The following is a 17,291-nucleotide window of genomic DNA, read 5'->3' as shown; positions in this document are numbered from 1 at the left end:
GGAGGCACCAGCGAGGCCCGACCAACTCAGCAGCGGGGAGAGAGGTAAAAAGTAATCAGTGTGTGACGTCACCAGGGAGCAGGTAGGTGATTGGTTGGTGAGTATTTCTCTTTTTTCAATACAAGCTTGAATTCTGTGGTGTAAATTTCTGTGGTGTAGTGGGGATAGTTGGTAAATAAAGCGCCCTAGAGTATACCTGTAACTGGGGTATTGAATAAATTATTAAATTAATTAAAGGAGTAAGTCATGGCAGGAGAGTTCAGACCCGTGTTCTGCTCCTCTTGCTCCATGTGGGAAGTCAGGGATGCTGCCAGTGTCCCTGACGACCATGTGTGCGGGAAATGCATCCAGCTGCAGCTACTTGTAGACCGCATTGCGGCGCTCGAGCTGCGGGTGGATGAATTTTGGAGCATGCGCGATGCTGAGAGGCTCGTGGATAGCACGTTTAGCGAGTTGTTCACGCCTCAGGGTAGGGCAGCACAGGGGGTGACCATCAGGCTGAGCAACAAAGGCAGGCAGGTAGTGCAGGGAACCCCTGCGGACATCCCCCTTTCAAACAAGTATACCAAGTTGGATACTGTTGAGGGGGATGACTCACCAGGGGAAGGCAGCAGCAGCCAACTTCCTGGCACTGGGGGTGCTCCTGCTGCCCAGGAAGGGGGGAAAAAGAGTGGGAGAGCAACAGTGGTAGGGGATTCTATAGTAAGGGAAACAGACAGGCGTTTCTGTGGCTGTAGACGTGAATCCAGGATGGTTTGTTGCCTCCCTGGTGCCAGGGTCAAGGATGTCACTGAGCAGCTGCAGGGCATTCTGGAGGGGGAGGGTGAACAGCCAGTGGTCGTGGTCCACATTGGTACCAACGACATAGGTAAAAAGAGGGATGAGGTCCTGCAGCAAGAATTTAGGGAGCTAGGTGAAGGATTAAAGAGCAGGACCTCAAGGGTTGTAATCTCTGGATTACTCCCAGTGCCACGTGCTAGTGAGTATAGGAATAGGAAGATAGAACAGATGAATGCGTGGCTAAAGGGATGGTGCAGGGGGGAGGGCTTTAGTTTCCTGGATCACTGGGTCTGCTTCTGGGAAAGGTGGGATTTGTACAAGTCGGACGGTTTACACCTGAACCAGAGGGGAACCAATACCCTTGCGGGGAGGTTTGCTAGCACTGCTGGGGGGGGTTTAAACTAACTTGGCAGGGGGATGGGGTACAGAGTGGAGCTATAGTAGGGGGTGATTTACAGCCAAATACAGAGGGAAAAACAAGTCAGCTGGGAAGGCAGAGCAAATATGTGAAGGCAAAAGAGAATATGGCAGGGCTGGAAGGCATTTATTTTAATGCAAGGAGTCTTGCAAATAAGGTGGATGAACTGAAGTTGTTGTTGAACACATGGGAGTACGATATTGTTGCTATCACGGAGACATGGTTGAGGGAGGGTCAGGACTGGCAGCTCAATATTCCGGGGTATAGAATCTTCAGGAGAGACAGAGGGGGGTGTAAAAGGGGAGGGGGTGTTGCAATATTAATTAAGGAGTCAATTACTGCTGTAAGGAGGGATGATATATTAGCGGGTTCCTCTAATGAGGCCATATGGGTAGAACTTAAAAACAAAAAGGGGGCAAGCACTTTGCTGGGAGTGTACTATAGGCCCCCAAACAGTCAGGGGGAGATAGAGGAACAGATATGTAGGCAAATCTCAGAAAAGTGCGAAAATAATAGGGTAATAATAGTGGGGGATTTCAACTTCCCCAATATAAATTGGGATAGTCAGAGTGTGAAAGGCTTAGAGGGTGCAGAATTCTTAAAGTGCATCCAGGAGAGCTTTTTGAGCCAACATGTAGAAAGTCCTACAAGAGAGGGGGCGGTACTGGACCTAATTCTGGGGAATGTAGCCGGGCAAGTGGTGGAAGTGTCAGTAGGAGAGCATTTTGGCGACAGTGACCATAATTCGGTGAGATTTAAGGTGGTCATGGAAAAAGACAAAGACGGCCCGGAAATAAGGGTTCTAAATTGGGGGAAGGCCGATTTTAATATGATAAGGCAGGATCTGGCCAAAGTGGACTGGGAGCAGCTACTTATAGGAAAATCCACATCAAAACAGTGGGAGACTTTCAGAAGGGAAATAGAGAGAGTACAACGCCAACATGTTCCTGTAAAGGTCAAGGGTGGGACCAACAAGCAAAGGGAACCTTGGATGACAAGGGATATACAAAAATGCATTAGAAATAAAAGGGGGGCTTTTGGCAGTTACAAAAGACTAAAGGCGGAAGAAGCCCTAGAGGAGTATAAAAAGTGCAGGGGCATACTTAAAAAAGAAATTAGGAGGGCGAGGAGGGGTCATGAAATAACACTGGCGAGCAAAATAAAGGAAAATCCTAAGATGTTTTATAAGTATATTAAGGGCAAGAGGATAACCAGGGAAAGGGTAGGGCCCATTCGGGACCAAAGTGGCAATCTGTGTGTAGAGCCAGATGATGTAGGCGGGGTTTTAAATGAATTTTTTGCATCTGTGTTCACTATGGAGAAAGACGATGCAGACATAGAAATCGGGCAAGGGGACTGTGACATACTTGAACATATTAGCATCGAGAGGGGGGAGGTGCTAGCGGTTTTAGCAGGCCAAAAAGTGGATAAATCCCCAGGCCCGGACGAGATGTATCCCAGGCTGCTGTGGGAGGCAAAGGAGGAGATTGCAGGGGCTCTGACACAAATTTTCAGAACCTCTCTGGCCACAGGGGATGTACCAGAGGACTGGAGAACAGCTAACGTAGTACCATTATTCAAGAAGGGTAGCAGGGATAAACCAGGGAATTACAGGCCAGTGAGCCTAACATCTGTGGTAGGGAAATTATTGGAAAAAATTCTGAGGGACAAAATTAGTCTCCACTTGGAGAGGCAAGGATTAATCGGGGACAGTCAGCATGGCTTTGTCAAGGGTAAATCATGTCTGACAAATCTGATTGAATTTTTCGAGGGGGTGCCTAGGGGGGTGGATGAGGGAAATGCTGTGGATGTGGTTTACATGGACTTCAGTAAAGCTTTTGACAAAGTCCCGCATAGGAGACTGGTCAAGAAGGTAAGAGCCCTTGGGATCCAGGGTGCCTTGGCGCGTTGGATCCTAAACTGGCTGAGTGGCAGGAGGCAGAGGGTGATGGTCGAAGGTTGCTTTTATGACTGGAAGCCTGTGTCCAGTGGGGTACCTCAGGGATCGGTGCTGGGTCCCTTGTTGTTTGTGATCTACATAAATGATTTGGATGAGAATGTAAAAGGTATGATCAGTAAGTTCACAGATGACACGAAAATTGGTGGGGTGGTAAATTGTGAGGAGGAAAGCCTCAGGCTACAGGACGATATAAACGGGTTGGTCAGATGGGCGGAAAAGTGGCAAATGGAATTTAACCCTGAAAAGTGCGAGGTGATGCATTTTGGACGGACAAATAAGGCAAGGGAATACACAATGAGTGGTAGGACCCTAGGAAGTACAGAGGGTCAGAGGGACCTTGGTGTACATGTACATAGATCCCTGAAGGCAGCGGAACAGGTAGATAAGGTGGTTAAAAAGGCATATGGGATACTTGCCTTCATTAGCCGAGGCATAGACTATAAGAGCAGGGAGGTTATGATGGAGCTGTACAAAACGCTGGTGAGGCCACAGCTGGAGTACTGTGTGCAGTTCTGGTCGCCTCACTATAGGAAGGATGTGATTGCTTTGGAGAGGGTGCAGAGAAGATTCACCAGGATGTTACCTGGGATGGAGTGCCTCAGCTATGAAGAGAGGCTGGACAGGCTGGGGTTGTTTTCCTTGGAGCAAAGAACGCTGAGAGGGGGACCTGATTGAGGTGTACAAAATGATGAGGGGCATAGATAGGGTAGATAAAGAGGAACTTTTCCCCTTAGTAGGGGGGTCAATAACAAGGGGGCATAGATTCAGGGTAAGGGGCAGGAGATTTAGAGGGGATTTGAGGAGGAACTTTTTCACCCAGAGGGTGGTTGGAATGTGGAACTCAATGCCTGAAAGGGTGGTAGAGGCAGGAACCCTCACAACATTCAAGAAGCATTTGGATGAGCACTTGAAATGCCATTGCATACAAGGCTATGGACCAAATGCTGGAAAATGGGATTAGACTGGACAGGGATGGATGGGCGGCGCAGACACGATGGGCCGAAGGGCCTCTTTCTGTGCTGTAAAACTCTATGACTCTGGGAAATGAAGAACCAACATCCAACCTAGTTCTGCCCTTATATAACTTGTAAGTGTGACCCCTGGTCCCCTCAATCAATCCAGTTGAAATAATTGGTATACATAAACACAGTGCTTCATTAGTTTATAAACTTTACAAATCATCCCTTCTTCTTCTTCTTTCGTATGGCAGTAGCAAAGCAAAGTAAATGTCAATATCGAAGTCAGATATCCAGGCCAAAGCTCCCGGTGTAACAGCGTGGATATCTTGTAGGCTGCCTGTGAATTTCCTCTGAGGGCAGTGCTCAATGATGTGCTCCAGGGTCGGATTAGGAGCTCCGCAGCCACATTGCTAAGTCTACGCTTCTCTAAAGTATATTGATGAGCCTTTCTAGGTAACTAAGGTGTTTTGAACTGGGAATTAGTCTTGGAGCCCTCCTCTGCACCTTTTCCAAAGACTCAATATCCCCCACCATATGAGACCATCAAAACTGAGCACGGTATTCTAATGGAGGCCGAACCAAGGTCTTGTACAAGGACAAAATGGTCTACTTTGGTTCAATTTTTAAAAATGTTTTAGCAAAATTTGCTTTCTGCTCACCCATTTTTTGCCCACTTGCTCTTAAACAAGGAAAGAGCTTGCATTGATATACCATCTTTCATGTCCTCGGGACATCGCAAAGCACCTCACAGGCAATGAATTACTTTTGAAGTGCACTATTGTAATGTAGGCAAACGCAACAGCCAATTTGCGCCCAGCAAGGTCCCACAAACAGCAATGTGATAAATGACCAGATATTCTGTTTTTAGGTATGGGTTGAGGAACGTTTCTCTGGCTAAAGAAGCTTCTCCTGAATTCCCTTTTGGATTTATTAGTGGATATTTTTTATTAATGGCCCTAGTTTAGGAATCTCCACAAGTGGAAACGTCTTCTCTATGCCCACCGGATTAATGCCCGGTTACGTTAGTGCTTGTTGTGTATGTACCTTTAAGAGAATAACTGGTCTCAGACTGCAGTACTGGCAGTGACCACCCCTGTATAAAAGGCGCTAGTGAGCCTCTGTGTTTTCAGTTTCCCTATTGACTTCAATCAGTAAAGGCTTGTTTTGTTCAACTCCTGCTGTCCGTGTCTCAATCATTCACGGACATAATACTGGCGACGAGCAGATACGAACTTACCTACAGTCTGCACCACCTCCTGGGATCCATTCCTGCAGCGACGTGAGCAGAGGTCGAGGCCAGAAGGAAGAAAGAAGCAGTAGAAACGGGCGTCGACCGTGGGCATCCGCCCCTGTGTTAGCGGAGTTGAAGATTGCTGGAAAAGCTGTCGAAAGCGGGGCCTGATTCCTGTCGACGGTGCTTCAGCTAATCGGGCTGGTGGCAGGTAGTACTGATCCTTCCTGGGCTGCGGCGTTTGCGAACTTGAGCGGGTGGCTTGCAACGGGGCCGAGCAGCGTTGTCGGGAAGAGGAGAGAGAGAGGGTGGAGCACACAGGGCGCGGCCGGTGCTACGAAGCCGGGCTGCGTATAGACCCGAGAAGAGGGAGCCAAGAGTCCCACAGGGTTGTTCCACGACGGGAAAATAATAAAAAAAGAAATATTAAACGCGCAAGAAACCGCGAGGAGCTGCAGGTTGCAACGGGAACCGCGGAAAGCAGCACTAGCAACAGCGGGGAAGAAGGCAAAGCGCGGGAGGCGCCATCTTAATCAGCGGGGAATGAAGGCAAAGCGCGGGAGGCGCCATTTTAGATTTTCAAGATGCCGAAGACTGGCTGTATCACTGCCTTTGATAATACAATAGAGGACTGGACCACGTATGTGGAAAGAGTCGAGGTATATTGCGAGGCAAACGAAATAGCCGATGAGAAAAAGGCATCGGTATTGCTAAACTTAATGGGCGCTAGAACGTACGGCCTATTGCGGGACCCGATTACTCCAGCCAAACCGAAGGCGAAGAGTCTTAACGAAATTGTTGCTGTCCTACAGGAACACCTAAACCCTGCACCGCTGTTGATAGCAGAAAGATTTAAATTCCACAGGAGAACTCAGCATAAAGATGAGAGCAATGCTGAGTACCTTACGGAACTACGCAAGCTATCAAAGCACTGCCAGTTCGGAGCAGGACTGGCAGATACCCTGCGGGACAAATTTGTCTGTGGACTCCTGAGTGAAGGAACACAGAAGAAGTTACTCTCAGAGAAAGAGCTGACGCTAGATAAGGCTTTCAGCGTGGCAGTATCGTACGAAGCAGCAGCCAGGGGAGCTGCAGAAATTCAACAAAAGCCACAGGAATACGGCAGCCACGAAATGACACGGGGATTTGCAAAATGTTATTGCTGCGGCAGAACTAACCATGACCAGAAGGACTGCTGGTCCAAAGACAAAATATGCAGGCAATGCGGAAAGATGGGACACATTGCACGAATTTGCAGGTCTGGGAAGAAGACCAGCGACAACAAAAAGGCTACTAAGGAACCGTACAAGAAAGTACAAAAGATGACGGACAGTAGTTCCGAAGACCAGATGAGCGATAGTGAATCTGGGAACAGGAGACTAAGCTGTCTCAAACTTCACAATGTAGTCGCAAAAGAGGATCACCGAACCATTTGGGTCACCCTCACGATAGCAGGGTCCCAAGTTAAAATGGAATTGGATACAGGATCAGCGCTAACCATCATCAATCGACGAGACTACGAGCGGCTATTCTCACACATACCCTTGAGAGAGACATCCATCGTCTTGACGACGTATACGGGGCAAAAAGTATACCCCAGAGGAAAAATAAGGGTGCCTGTCGAATACAACGGCAAGAAAATACGGAAATTGTATCTCTACATACTGCAAAATGGTGGACCACCGTTATTGGGACGTGAATGGATCAGGAAGATAAACTTAGATTGGCACTCCATTCATGCAATGACGGTGGACTGTAAAAAAGATGACGACGTCACTCCTGGACGATTGTCAACAATCTTAGCTAACGCCAAAGAGGTATTTCAACAAGAACTGGGCACTCTTAAAGGCGTAACCGCCTCGATAAAAATAGAAGAGAATGCAATTCCCAAGTTTTTCAAAGCAAGACCGGTACCATATGCAATTCACCCAGCCGTCGAGGCAGAGCTGGAGAATCTGGAGAAGGCAGGCGTGTTGTCTAAGGTCGACTGGAGCGAGTGGGCGACACCCATCATTCCTGTCATGAAGAAAACTGTAGTGTATGTAACTATTCTACCTTTAAGAGAACTACTGTATGTAACCGTCCACCTTTAAGAGAACTATTTTATGTGTGGCACTACTTTGCCTTGGCTGCTGTATACTGTAATACCAACGGTGACCACACCGGTATATAAGTGCGGTGTCAGGATTTATTGGGCAGATTCGCCCTGACCTTCGAATAGTAAAGTCCTGTTAAAGTTACTCTTGTAGTCTGTGTATTACTTCGCTATACAACCCACAGACTTTACAGTGGCGACGAGTTCGATCTTACCCTGCGTGCAGCAATACGTCCGAAGCAGTTAACGAAGCGTCGAGAAGAGGCAACCGCCCTCGTCGTTCTGCTGAGAGAAAACTCGAGTCTGCACAGCAAGAAAGAAGGAAGACTTCAGACACGCAGCCTTCCATCAGCAACAGGCACGGATTGTCCCTTCTGCCACGGTGGTGCTTGAGCCGAGCAGCACGAGAAGCAAGTCGGCCATGGTGACTGTGAGTAAAGGGAAAATAAATAAAATCAATGAAGGAGAAGGGCGGTGAACTCGACCACGGTCGGGGGGGAAAGGAGCCGGACAGAAGTCGGGCCCAGAGGCGCTGAGACGGGGGCAGCGTGGAGCACGGAAGCCGCGGTACAAGCGGGCTGGGAGACGCAACGGCGTCGTGAGACAGTTAGACCGCGACCGGTGAAAAAGGCCGGCAGCGACCGGGGCCACGAAAAGCGGCGACCGGGATCGTAGGGCGCGGGAAGAGATAAAATAAATAAACCGCGGAGAACTCAGCCGCAGCCGGGGAGGGAAGCACCGGACTGCGAGAGGGCTGGGAGGCGCGATTGGGAGCCCGAGCGAGCGGGAGAGACAGAGCCCGAGCAAGGAAGGCCGAGCGAGAACCAGCCCAGCGGCTGAAACTGTTCGCCGCCAACGGGTTGTACCCAGCGCCGGTTGCCCTGCCGAGAGAAGGGAACGCGCTGAAGCCGACGCACAGGCTGCGAACCGCGAAAGCCAGCGGCCGTCGCCCGAGGGAAAGCTTACCCCTCCCGCCAGGGGAAGAAACGCGGGAAGCCGCCAGTAGGCGGGGAAGAAGACAGAAGCGGGAACCGCCATTTTGAAATTGGGCAGGGAAAGAAGATAAGCGCGGGAAACCGCCATCTTGGAAAAAGAAAAAAGAAAAAGTTAAAGAATATTGTTGTTGTTTCTCAGGAAGAGGTGAAGATGCCTAAGCGTAGTAACATCAACGGGTTCGATGCCGAGGTGGAAGATTGGCCCACGTATGTAGAACGCATCGAGATATATTGTACGGCCAATAAGTTAGCAAATTATGAAAAAGCTCTAACCTTACTAAACTTAATGGGTGTGAGAATATACGGGTTATTGAAGCATCTTCTATCACCAGCTAAACCGGCAGATCAGTCTTTCGCTAATATTGTTGCTGTCCTGAAGGATCATTTTAACCCCGCACCGCTGATGTTAGCGGAACGATCTAAATTTTATATGAGAATGCAACGAAAAGAGGAAAGCAACGCGGAGTACCTGGTTGAACTGCGGAGGCTAGCAAGATACTGCCAGTTTGGGGTAAATCTGCCAGAGGCACTGAGAGACAAGTTCGTGTGCGGAATGTCGAAGGAAGGAACACAAAAACGACTGCTCGAAGAGAACGATCTTACACTTGATAAGGCTGTCCTTATTGCAGCATCGCACGAAGCCGCAGCGAGAGGCACGGCGGAAATGCAGCGGAAGGCAGCGGTACTCAGAGTGGATCAAATGACTTCGAGTACAACGAAATGTTATCGTTGTGGGAAGACAACACACGACCAGAACCAATGCTGGGTTAAAAACCAGGAATGTAGGAAATGTGGCAAGCTTGGCCACATAGCTAAGGTATGCCGGGCAGGAAAGATGACCAGCAATAATAAGTCACCGCAGAAGAAGTACAGAAAGGTACATGAGGTGACTGGGAAGAGTCCAGATAAACAGAATTCAGACGCAGACTCCAACAGCAAGGAACTGGGTAGTCTGAGGATTCACAATGTGAGTAAAGAAGCTGACCGACAAACTATCTGGATCACACTACAGATTGCAAAAGTCCAAGTGAAGATGGAAGTGGACACCGGATTGGCGCTGACGGTCATGAATAAGCATGATTACAAAAAGTTATTCAAACATATTCCCCTACGGGATACAGAGATGGTATTGCAGACATACACGGGGCACAAAGTATATCCCATCGGAAAGATAGAAGTCAAGGTGAGATACAAGGACAAAGATCACCAAAGGATGGACATGTATGTGCTGCCCGAGGGAGGTCCACCACTTCTGGGACGGGAATGGATCAGGAAAATAAAGATAGACTGGCATTCGCTAAACACAATGACGGTAGATTCTGGAAAGGAAGGGGTCAAACCTGAACGGTTGTCCAGAATATTGGACGAAGCTAAAGAGGTATTCCAGCAAGGACTGGGAACACTGAGAGGAATTAAAGCAAAAATCAAGATTGCAGAACATGCAAGCCCAAAATTTTTCAAAGCCAGATCGGTACCTTACGCGATACGACCTGCTGTGGAGGCAGAACTGGAAGAGCTTGAACGTTCAGGGGTGCTGTCTAAGGTGGACTGGAGTGAGTGGGCCACGCCCATTGTTCCCGTCATGACGTCTTCATCAAGTAACAAGCCAGGGGGACTGGGAAAGGTCCGCATCTGTGGAGACTTCAAGATCACAGTTAATCCGGTGCTTCACACGGTACAATACCCGCTTCCACGGATTGAGGATATCTTTGCTTCATTGTCTGGCGGGCAACACTTCACCAAGATAGACCTGGCACAAGCATACTTACAAATGGAAGTCGAGGAAGAGTCGCGCCAGTATCTCACAATCAACACGCACAGAGGCTTGTATCGTTATAATAGACTGGTTTTTGGAGTAGCTTCGGCTCCAGCAATTTGGCAGAGGGCAATGCAGCAGGTCTTACAAGGTATTCCAAGCACGCAGTGTTACTTGGACGATATCGTGATTACGGGAGAAGACGAAGAGGAACACCTCACAAATTTGAAACGGGTGCTCACCAGGTTGAAGGAATACGGCCTTCGAATTAATCGCCAGAAATGTGAGTTCTTCCAGAAACGGATCTCGTACTGCGGTCATGTCATTGACCAAGAGGGGCTACACAAGTCGCCTGACAAAATAGAAGCTGTCGTGAAGGCCCCCGCTCCGGAAAACGTATCACAGTTGAGATCGTTTCTGGGGTTGATTAATTATTATCACAAGTTTCTGCCAAATTTATCCACGGTGTTGCATCCGCTGAATACTCTGTTGCGGAAAGAAGTGCCATGGAAGTGGAGCGAGGACTGTAAAAAGGCCTTTCGCAGAAGCAAGGCGTTGATTACCTCTGAGGAAGTGTTGGCTCATTTCAACCCAACGTTACCTCTTCGGCTAGCTTGTGATGCTTCCCCTTATGGAATTGGAGCAGTACTTTCACGCAGGTTCCCAAATGGCTCGGAAAGGCCAGTCGCATTTGCGTCCTGATCATTGACCTCCGCTGAGCGAAATTACGCCCAGATAGATAGGGAGGCCCTCAGCCTTCACACAGAAATCACAGAAACCCCACAGTGCAGATAGAGGCCATTTCGGCCCATCGAGCCTGCACCAACACATATCACACCCGATCCCCGTAACCCCTACACCAACACATATCCCAGTAACCCCACGTATTTAATCCCCCTAACACTAAGGGTCAATTTATCATAGCCAATCAACCTAACCCGCACATCTTTGGACTGTGGGAGGAAACCGGAGCACCCGGAGAAAACCCACGCAAACACGGGGAGAATGTGCAAACTCCACACAGACAGTCGCCTGAGGCCGGATTCGAACCCGGGTCTCTGGCGCTGTGAGGCAACAGTGCTAACCACTATGCTTGTGTGGGGAGTAAAGAAATTCAATCATTACCTGCAGGGCAAGAAGTTCACATTACTGACAGACCACCAGCCGTTGGTGTCCATATTCAACCCTAACAAGGCCATTTCCACTATGACAGCGCAAAGGTTACAGAGGTGGTCCGTGTTACTTGGGGCACACCAATATGACATCGAATACAAAAGCTCCAAACAGCATGGAAATGCTGATGGGTTATCGCGCCTACCGTTGCCGGTAGTTGAAGAGGCGGCTGCAGTGGACCCGGTAGAGATGTTCCACTCGTCCATAGTAGAATGTCTACCAGTGACAAATTCGATGATCGAGAATGAAACAAGGAATGACCCGACTCTCTCACGAGTCTACGATTTAACAGTGGAGGGATGGCCAGCACATGGCGAACCAACGCTGCCAGCATTTTCGCAAAGAAAAGAACAGCTGTCAGTGTGCCGAGGAACCTTGATGTGTGGATCGAGAGTGGTGATTCCACCCAAACTTCAGCATAAGGTGCTAAAGGAGCTTCACGAGGGGCATCTGGGTGGAGTGAAAATGAAGAACCTAGCAAGAGCGTTTGTGTGGTGGCCAGGTATTGATGGAGACATCGAAGAAATAACCAAGAGCTGTCTAGGATGCCAGAAGGTCCAAAACGCGCCACCACAAGCTCCTCTGCATCCATGGGAGTGGCCCTCATCTCCTTGGCAAAGGGTACACATCGACTTTGCTGGTCCATTTATGGACTCAATGTTTCTAATAGCGGTGGATGCACACTCCAAGTGGCCGGAGGTAATAAAGATGTCCTCCACCACCACGGAAAAAACCATCACAATATTAAGGACCATGTTTGCCAGGAATGGGCTGCCAGAACAGGTCTGTTCTGATAATGGACCGCAATTTGTGTCCGAAGAATTCAGGAAATTCTTAAAAAGCAATGGGGTCAAGCACTACACGTCAGCCCCATACCATCCCGCCACCAATGGATTAGCTGAAAGGTTTGTCCAGACCTTCAAGAAGGCCATGGATAATGAAAACATCAACTTACAACATAAAGTAGATAACTTCTTGTTGGCGTACAGGAATGCAACACATGCGGTCACAAATCAAACTCCCGCCATGATGTTTTTCAATAGAAGACTGAGATGCCGGCTGGATTTGATTAAGCCAAACGTCAGAAGGGACGTAGAGAACCGTCAATTCCAGGGCATGAATGAAAGGCCAACTAGATCTTTTCAGATAGGTCAACAAGTTTTGGCCCGGGACGACCGTACCGAGAAATGGCAGCCTGGAACTATTGTAAAAAGGCTAGGGCCGCTGCTGTATACCGTGGACATTGGTGACAGCATAATAAGGCGCCATGATGACCAGATCATAGGGTCATCCACAAAGAGCCAACCTACTCCACAACCTTACACTGCTAATGTTGAAGCAGAGATACCCAGAACACCTACCTCCGATCTGGTGATACTGGAATCAGATGAACCTGACACTGTCCTTCAAGCCGACTCGACCTTACCAGAAGAACCTACTACCCCGCCGAAAACTACTACACCACTGAGGCGTTATCCGGATAGAGTCAGGAAACCTCCAGAGAGACTGAATCTGTGAACTGTTTTGCATAAAGTTGTATATATGTTATGATGTTATGTTAATGGGGAATAAGTATGTTGTAAGCTAAAAAGGGAGGATTGTAGTGTATGTAATTATTCTACCTTTAAGAGAACTACTGTATGTAACCGTCCACCTTTAAGAGAACTATTTTATGTGTGGCACTACTTTGCCTTGGCTGCTGTATACTGTAATACCAACGGTGACCACACCGGTATATAAGTGCGGTGTCAGGATTTATTGGGCAGATTCGCCCTGACCTTTGAATAGTAAAGTCCTGTTAAAGTTACTCTTGTAGTCTGTGTATTACTTAGCTATACAACCCACAGACTTTACAAAAACGTTAAGCAATAGGTCTGAGGAGCCAAGGAAGGTTCGCATCTGTGGGGATTTCAAGGTGACGGTGAACCCAGTCCTTCACACAGTACAATATCCTCTTCCAAGGATAGAAGACATCTTCGCCTCACTGTCTGGAGGGAAGCGTTTTACAAAAATTGACCTAGCACAAGCATATTTGCAGATGGAGGTTGATGAATCCTCTAGGAAGTATCTCACGATAAACACTCACAAAGGTCTTTACCAGTCTCATCGATTGGTATTCGGAGTAGCATCGGCTCCGGCGATATGGCAAAGAGCGATGGAACAAGTCCTGCAAGGGATTCCGGGGACTCAGTGTTACTTGGACGACATCCTTGTGACAGGTGAAGATGACAGTGAACACCTTAACAACCTAGAACAGGTGCTCACTAGACTACGGGAACATGGGCTACGAGCCAACCGCCCCAAGTGCGAGTTTTTTAAGAAACAGATATCGTATTGTGGCCACGTGATTGATGAAGAGGGGTTACACAAGTCCCCTGACAAAATTGAAGCGGTTGTTAAGGCCCCAGCGCCTGAAAATGTGTCACAACTGAGGTCATTCCTCGGATTGGTGAATTACTACCATAAGTTTTTGCCGAATTTGTCGACAATTCTGCACCCACTGAACGCCCTGCTACGAACGGGAGTAGCATGGAAATGGAGCAATGATTGTAAGCGGGCCTTTCAGAAGAGTAAGGACTTAATCACTTCAAGAGAAGTGTTGGCTCACTACAACCCAGCACTGCTGATTAGACTGGCGTGTGATGCGTCTCCCTACGGCATTGGGGCGGTACTGTCACATAAATTCCTTGATGGTTTAGAGAGGCCGATAGCTTTTGCGTCACGCTCGTTAACTTCTGCCGAGCGTAACTACGCCCAGATTGACAGAGAGGCCCTCAGCCTAGTGTGGGGGGTGAAGAAGTTCAATCACTACCTGCATGGTCAAAAATTTACTCTACTAACCGATCATCAACCTCTTGTCTCCATTTTCAACCCTCAGAAGGGCGTACCGATAATGACAGCACAACGGCTGCAGAGGTGGTCCCTTTTCCTAGGGGCACACCAATATGACATCGAGTACAAAGGAACTAAACAGCATGGGAATGCTGATGGATTGTCACGCCTACCGTTGCCGATGGTGGAAGAAGACGACCTTGCAGTGGATCCAGTGGAGTTATTCCACTCGACCATAGTCGAATGTCTCCCTGTGACGAATGCAAACATAGAAAAGGAAACACGGAATGACCCGACACTATCACGGGTCTATGATTTAACGGTGAAGGGATGGCCAGCACATGGCGAACCACTGCTGCCAGTATTCTCGCCGAGAACAGCTGTCAGTGTGCAGAGGAACCTTGATGTGTGGATCCAGAGTAGTAATTCCACCTAAGTTGACGGATAGAGTGCTCAATGAGCTTCATGAGGGTCATCTGGGTGGGGTAAAAATGAAGAACTTAGCCAGAGCGTTTGTGTGGTGGCCGGGAATCGATAGAGAAATCGAAGAGATGACCAAGAGCTGTGCAGGATGCCAGAAGGTCCAAAACGCCCCACCACAAGCTCCTCTGCATCCATGGGAGTGGCCCTCATCTCCATGGCAAAGGGTGCACATTGATTTTGCTGGTCCCTTCATGGACTCGATGTTTTTAATTGCGGTGGATGCACATTCAAAGTGGCCAGAGGTAATAAAAATGTCCTCAACCACCACGGAAAAAACTATCGCAGTTTTACGAACCATATTCGCCAGGAATGGGCTGCCTGAACAGATTTGCTCTGACAATGGACCACAGTTTGTGTCTGAAGAGTTCCGGAGGTTCTTAAAGAACAATGGTGTTAAGCATTACACATCTGCCCCATATCATCCAGCCACTAATGGATTGGCCGAGAGGTTTGTTCAAACATTCAAGAAGGCTATCAAGGCAATGTGTAATGAAGATATACCCCTACAACACAAGGTGGACAACTTCTTGTTTGCGACACATGCGGTTACCAACCAAACTCCAGCCATGATGTTCTTCAATCGAAGACTACGATGCCGCTTGGATTTGGTTAAGCCAAACGTCCGAAGAGATGTGGAGAACAGGCAGTTTCAGAATATGAATGAAAGGCTGACCAGGAGTTTTAAGATAGGTCAACCAGTTTTGACCCAGGACTACCGCACTGAGAAATGGCAGCCAGGAACGATTTGTACACGGCAAGGACCTCTCATGTATACCGTGGACATTGGAGAGAGCATTGTAAGACGCCATTCTGACCAGATTCTAGAGTCACTGGAAAACGTCAACTCCACACCACGATCTGATACACCTGGCAATGAAATCGACGTACCAATTGCAGCTACCGCAGAATCGGTGATATTGGAAGCAGATGAACCAAACAACGACATTGATCCCGACTCAACCTTGCCAGAAGAACCTGATATCCCAAAGAGGCGTTATCCAGACAGAATCAGGAAGCCTCCTCAAAGACTGAACTTATAATTGCTTAAACTTAACCAATGTATCTAGCAACCGTAATTGTGATTGTAATTAGTTATCATTTAGTTGTTAAATGAATGTTATGTACTGTTTATCTAAAAGGGGAGGAATTGTTGTGTATGTACCTTTAAGAGAATAACTGGCCTCAGACTGCAGTACCGGCAGTGACCACCCCTGTATAAAAGGCGCTAGTGAGCCTCTGTGTTTTCAGTTTCCCTATTGACTTCAATCAGTAAAGACTTGTTTTGTTCAACTCCTGCTGTCCGTGTCTCAATCATTCACGGACATAATAGTGCTAACTTGATTTTTGTGAATACATAAAAGGCATTTAAAACCCACTTTCAATGGAACGATAATCAGTCGGGGCACCGGGGAGAACACCCCTGCTCTTCCAATAGTGCCATGGAATCTTTTACGCCCACCTGAGAGGTGGGTTTAACGTCTCAACTGAAAGGCGGCACCTCCGACAGTGCAGCACTCCCTCAGTACTGCGCTGGGGTTTTAGCTTAAATTATATGCGGGAATGGGACAAATTACTATTGGTTCTTCCTGGGTGACACACAGTTCCCTGGCCAAGAGGATGATCAGTTTTCATGCCTTTGCCAACATTTCATCCTATAAGGTGGGTCCTACCCTCCTGATTTACCCTCCCTCCTTGCCCACCCACCACCCAACACAGTGGCATAGCTGAGATCAGTGGTTTTCCCGTGAAGAAAATGTGACCCTTAACACACTGTGCAATTTCACATTGACATTACAAAGTGCTACCCACCCTTTGCCTCCCAATGCAACCAGTTAAACAATCTGATGGCTGGTCAACAGATGGATTACACTGGCATGGTGGAGGGTGGGTGCTCTTTGCCCATTTTCAACCATCCTCAAACCGGAAAGGACCAAACATTCCTCTGCCCGTCCGACAGTCCACCAGTAACCTGCCACCTGCTTCAAGCGGCTATTTGCTGACTCTTACACTCACCCATGGATTCGGATTTTCTTTGTAGTGACTCAATGTCGTGGTCCTTCTGATGGAGGGCTTGTAATAGCAACTGTTGGCTCATTCTCTCTTTCTCTGCAAGGTCTTCCAGAAGGCTGCAAAGTAGAAGGCCCAGTAAATTAACAGAGGTTACTTATTTGGCTAATTCTCTATTTACCATTCCATTGCCCATTGCCAGGGTCGATGTGAGAGCAGGCCCAAAGGGCAGTGCATGTTCTCATTCAGCCCTCTCCCCCAAAGTCAATAAAAAGATAAGGGGGGAGAAATTTGGTGGGCTGCGCCACCAGTTAGCGCCTAAAGAGGGCACTCAGTGGCTTTAGCGCCACTGGCCACGCCTCCCGCGATATTTAGCTGGGGCGCCAATGGCGGCGTTAGCCTGTTGCGCTGCGCCGCCACCGATGACGTCATCGGTGTGCGCAGCGCCCCGCTACCGCCCCGATCGCGATATTTGGCAGCGACCGCCTCTGTAGCGCCGCTCGCTAATCGCGCCCGGTTCACGGGGCCTACCTGTGGCGGCAGTGGCGCAAATTAAGGTGGAGGTGCGGGGCGGTCGTTTTTTTCGGCGGCCGCCTGCCAGC

The 17,291-nt window shown here is 48.5% G+C and overlaps 1 protein-coding gene across 2 annotated transcripts in view; it reads right to left on the bottom strand.

Moving 5' to 3' along the window:
* The window catches only part of LOC147103075 (mitogen-activated protein kinase kinase kinase 5), a 201,153-nt gene that overhangs the window by 15,951 nt on the left and 167,911 nt on the right, over positions 1 to 17,291 (bottom strand). For both annotated transcript variants that reach the window (XM_085962370.1, XM_085962369.1), the window contains exon 26: positions 16,696 to 16,808. In XM_085962370.1, coding sequence (XP_085818496.1) covers positions 16,725 to 16,808 — 84 coding nt within the window. In that variant the 3' untranslated portion in view covers positions 16,696 to 16,724. The remainder of the gene's footprint in view (positions 1 to 16,695; positions 16,809 to 17,291) is intronic.

Source organism: Somniosus microcephalus, chromosome 20 (genome assembly GCF_052327205.1).
Source record: "Somniosus microcephalus isolate GS21.2 chromosome 20, FLI_Smic_1.0, whole genome shotgun sequence".
Lineage (NCBI taxonomy): Eukaryota > Metazoa > Chordata > Chondrichthyes > Squaliformes > Somniosidae > Somniosus > Somniosus microcephalus.
Note: the sequence above shows the minus strand (reverse complement) of the source record. Positions and strands in the feature narration are given on the sequence as shown.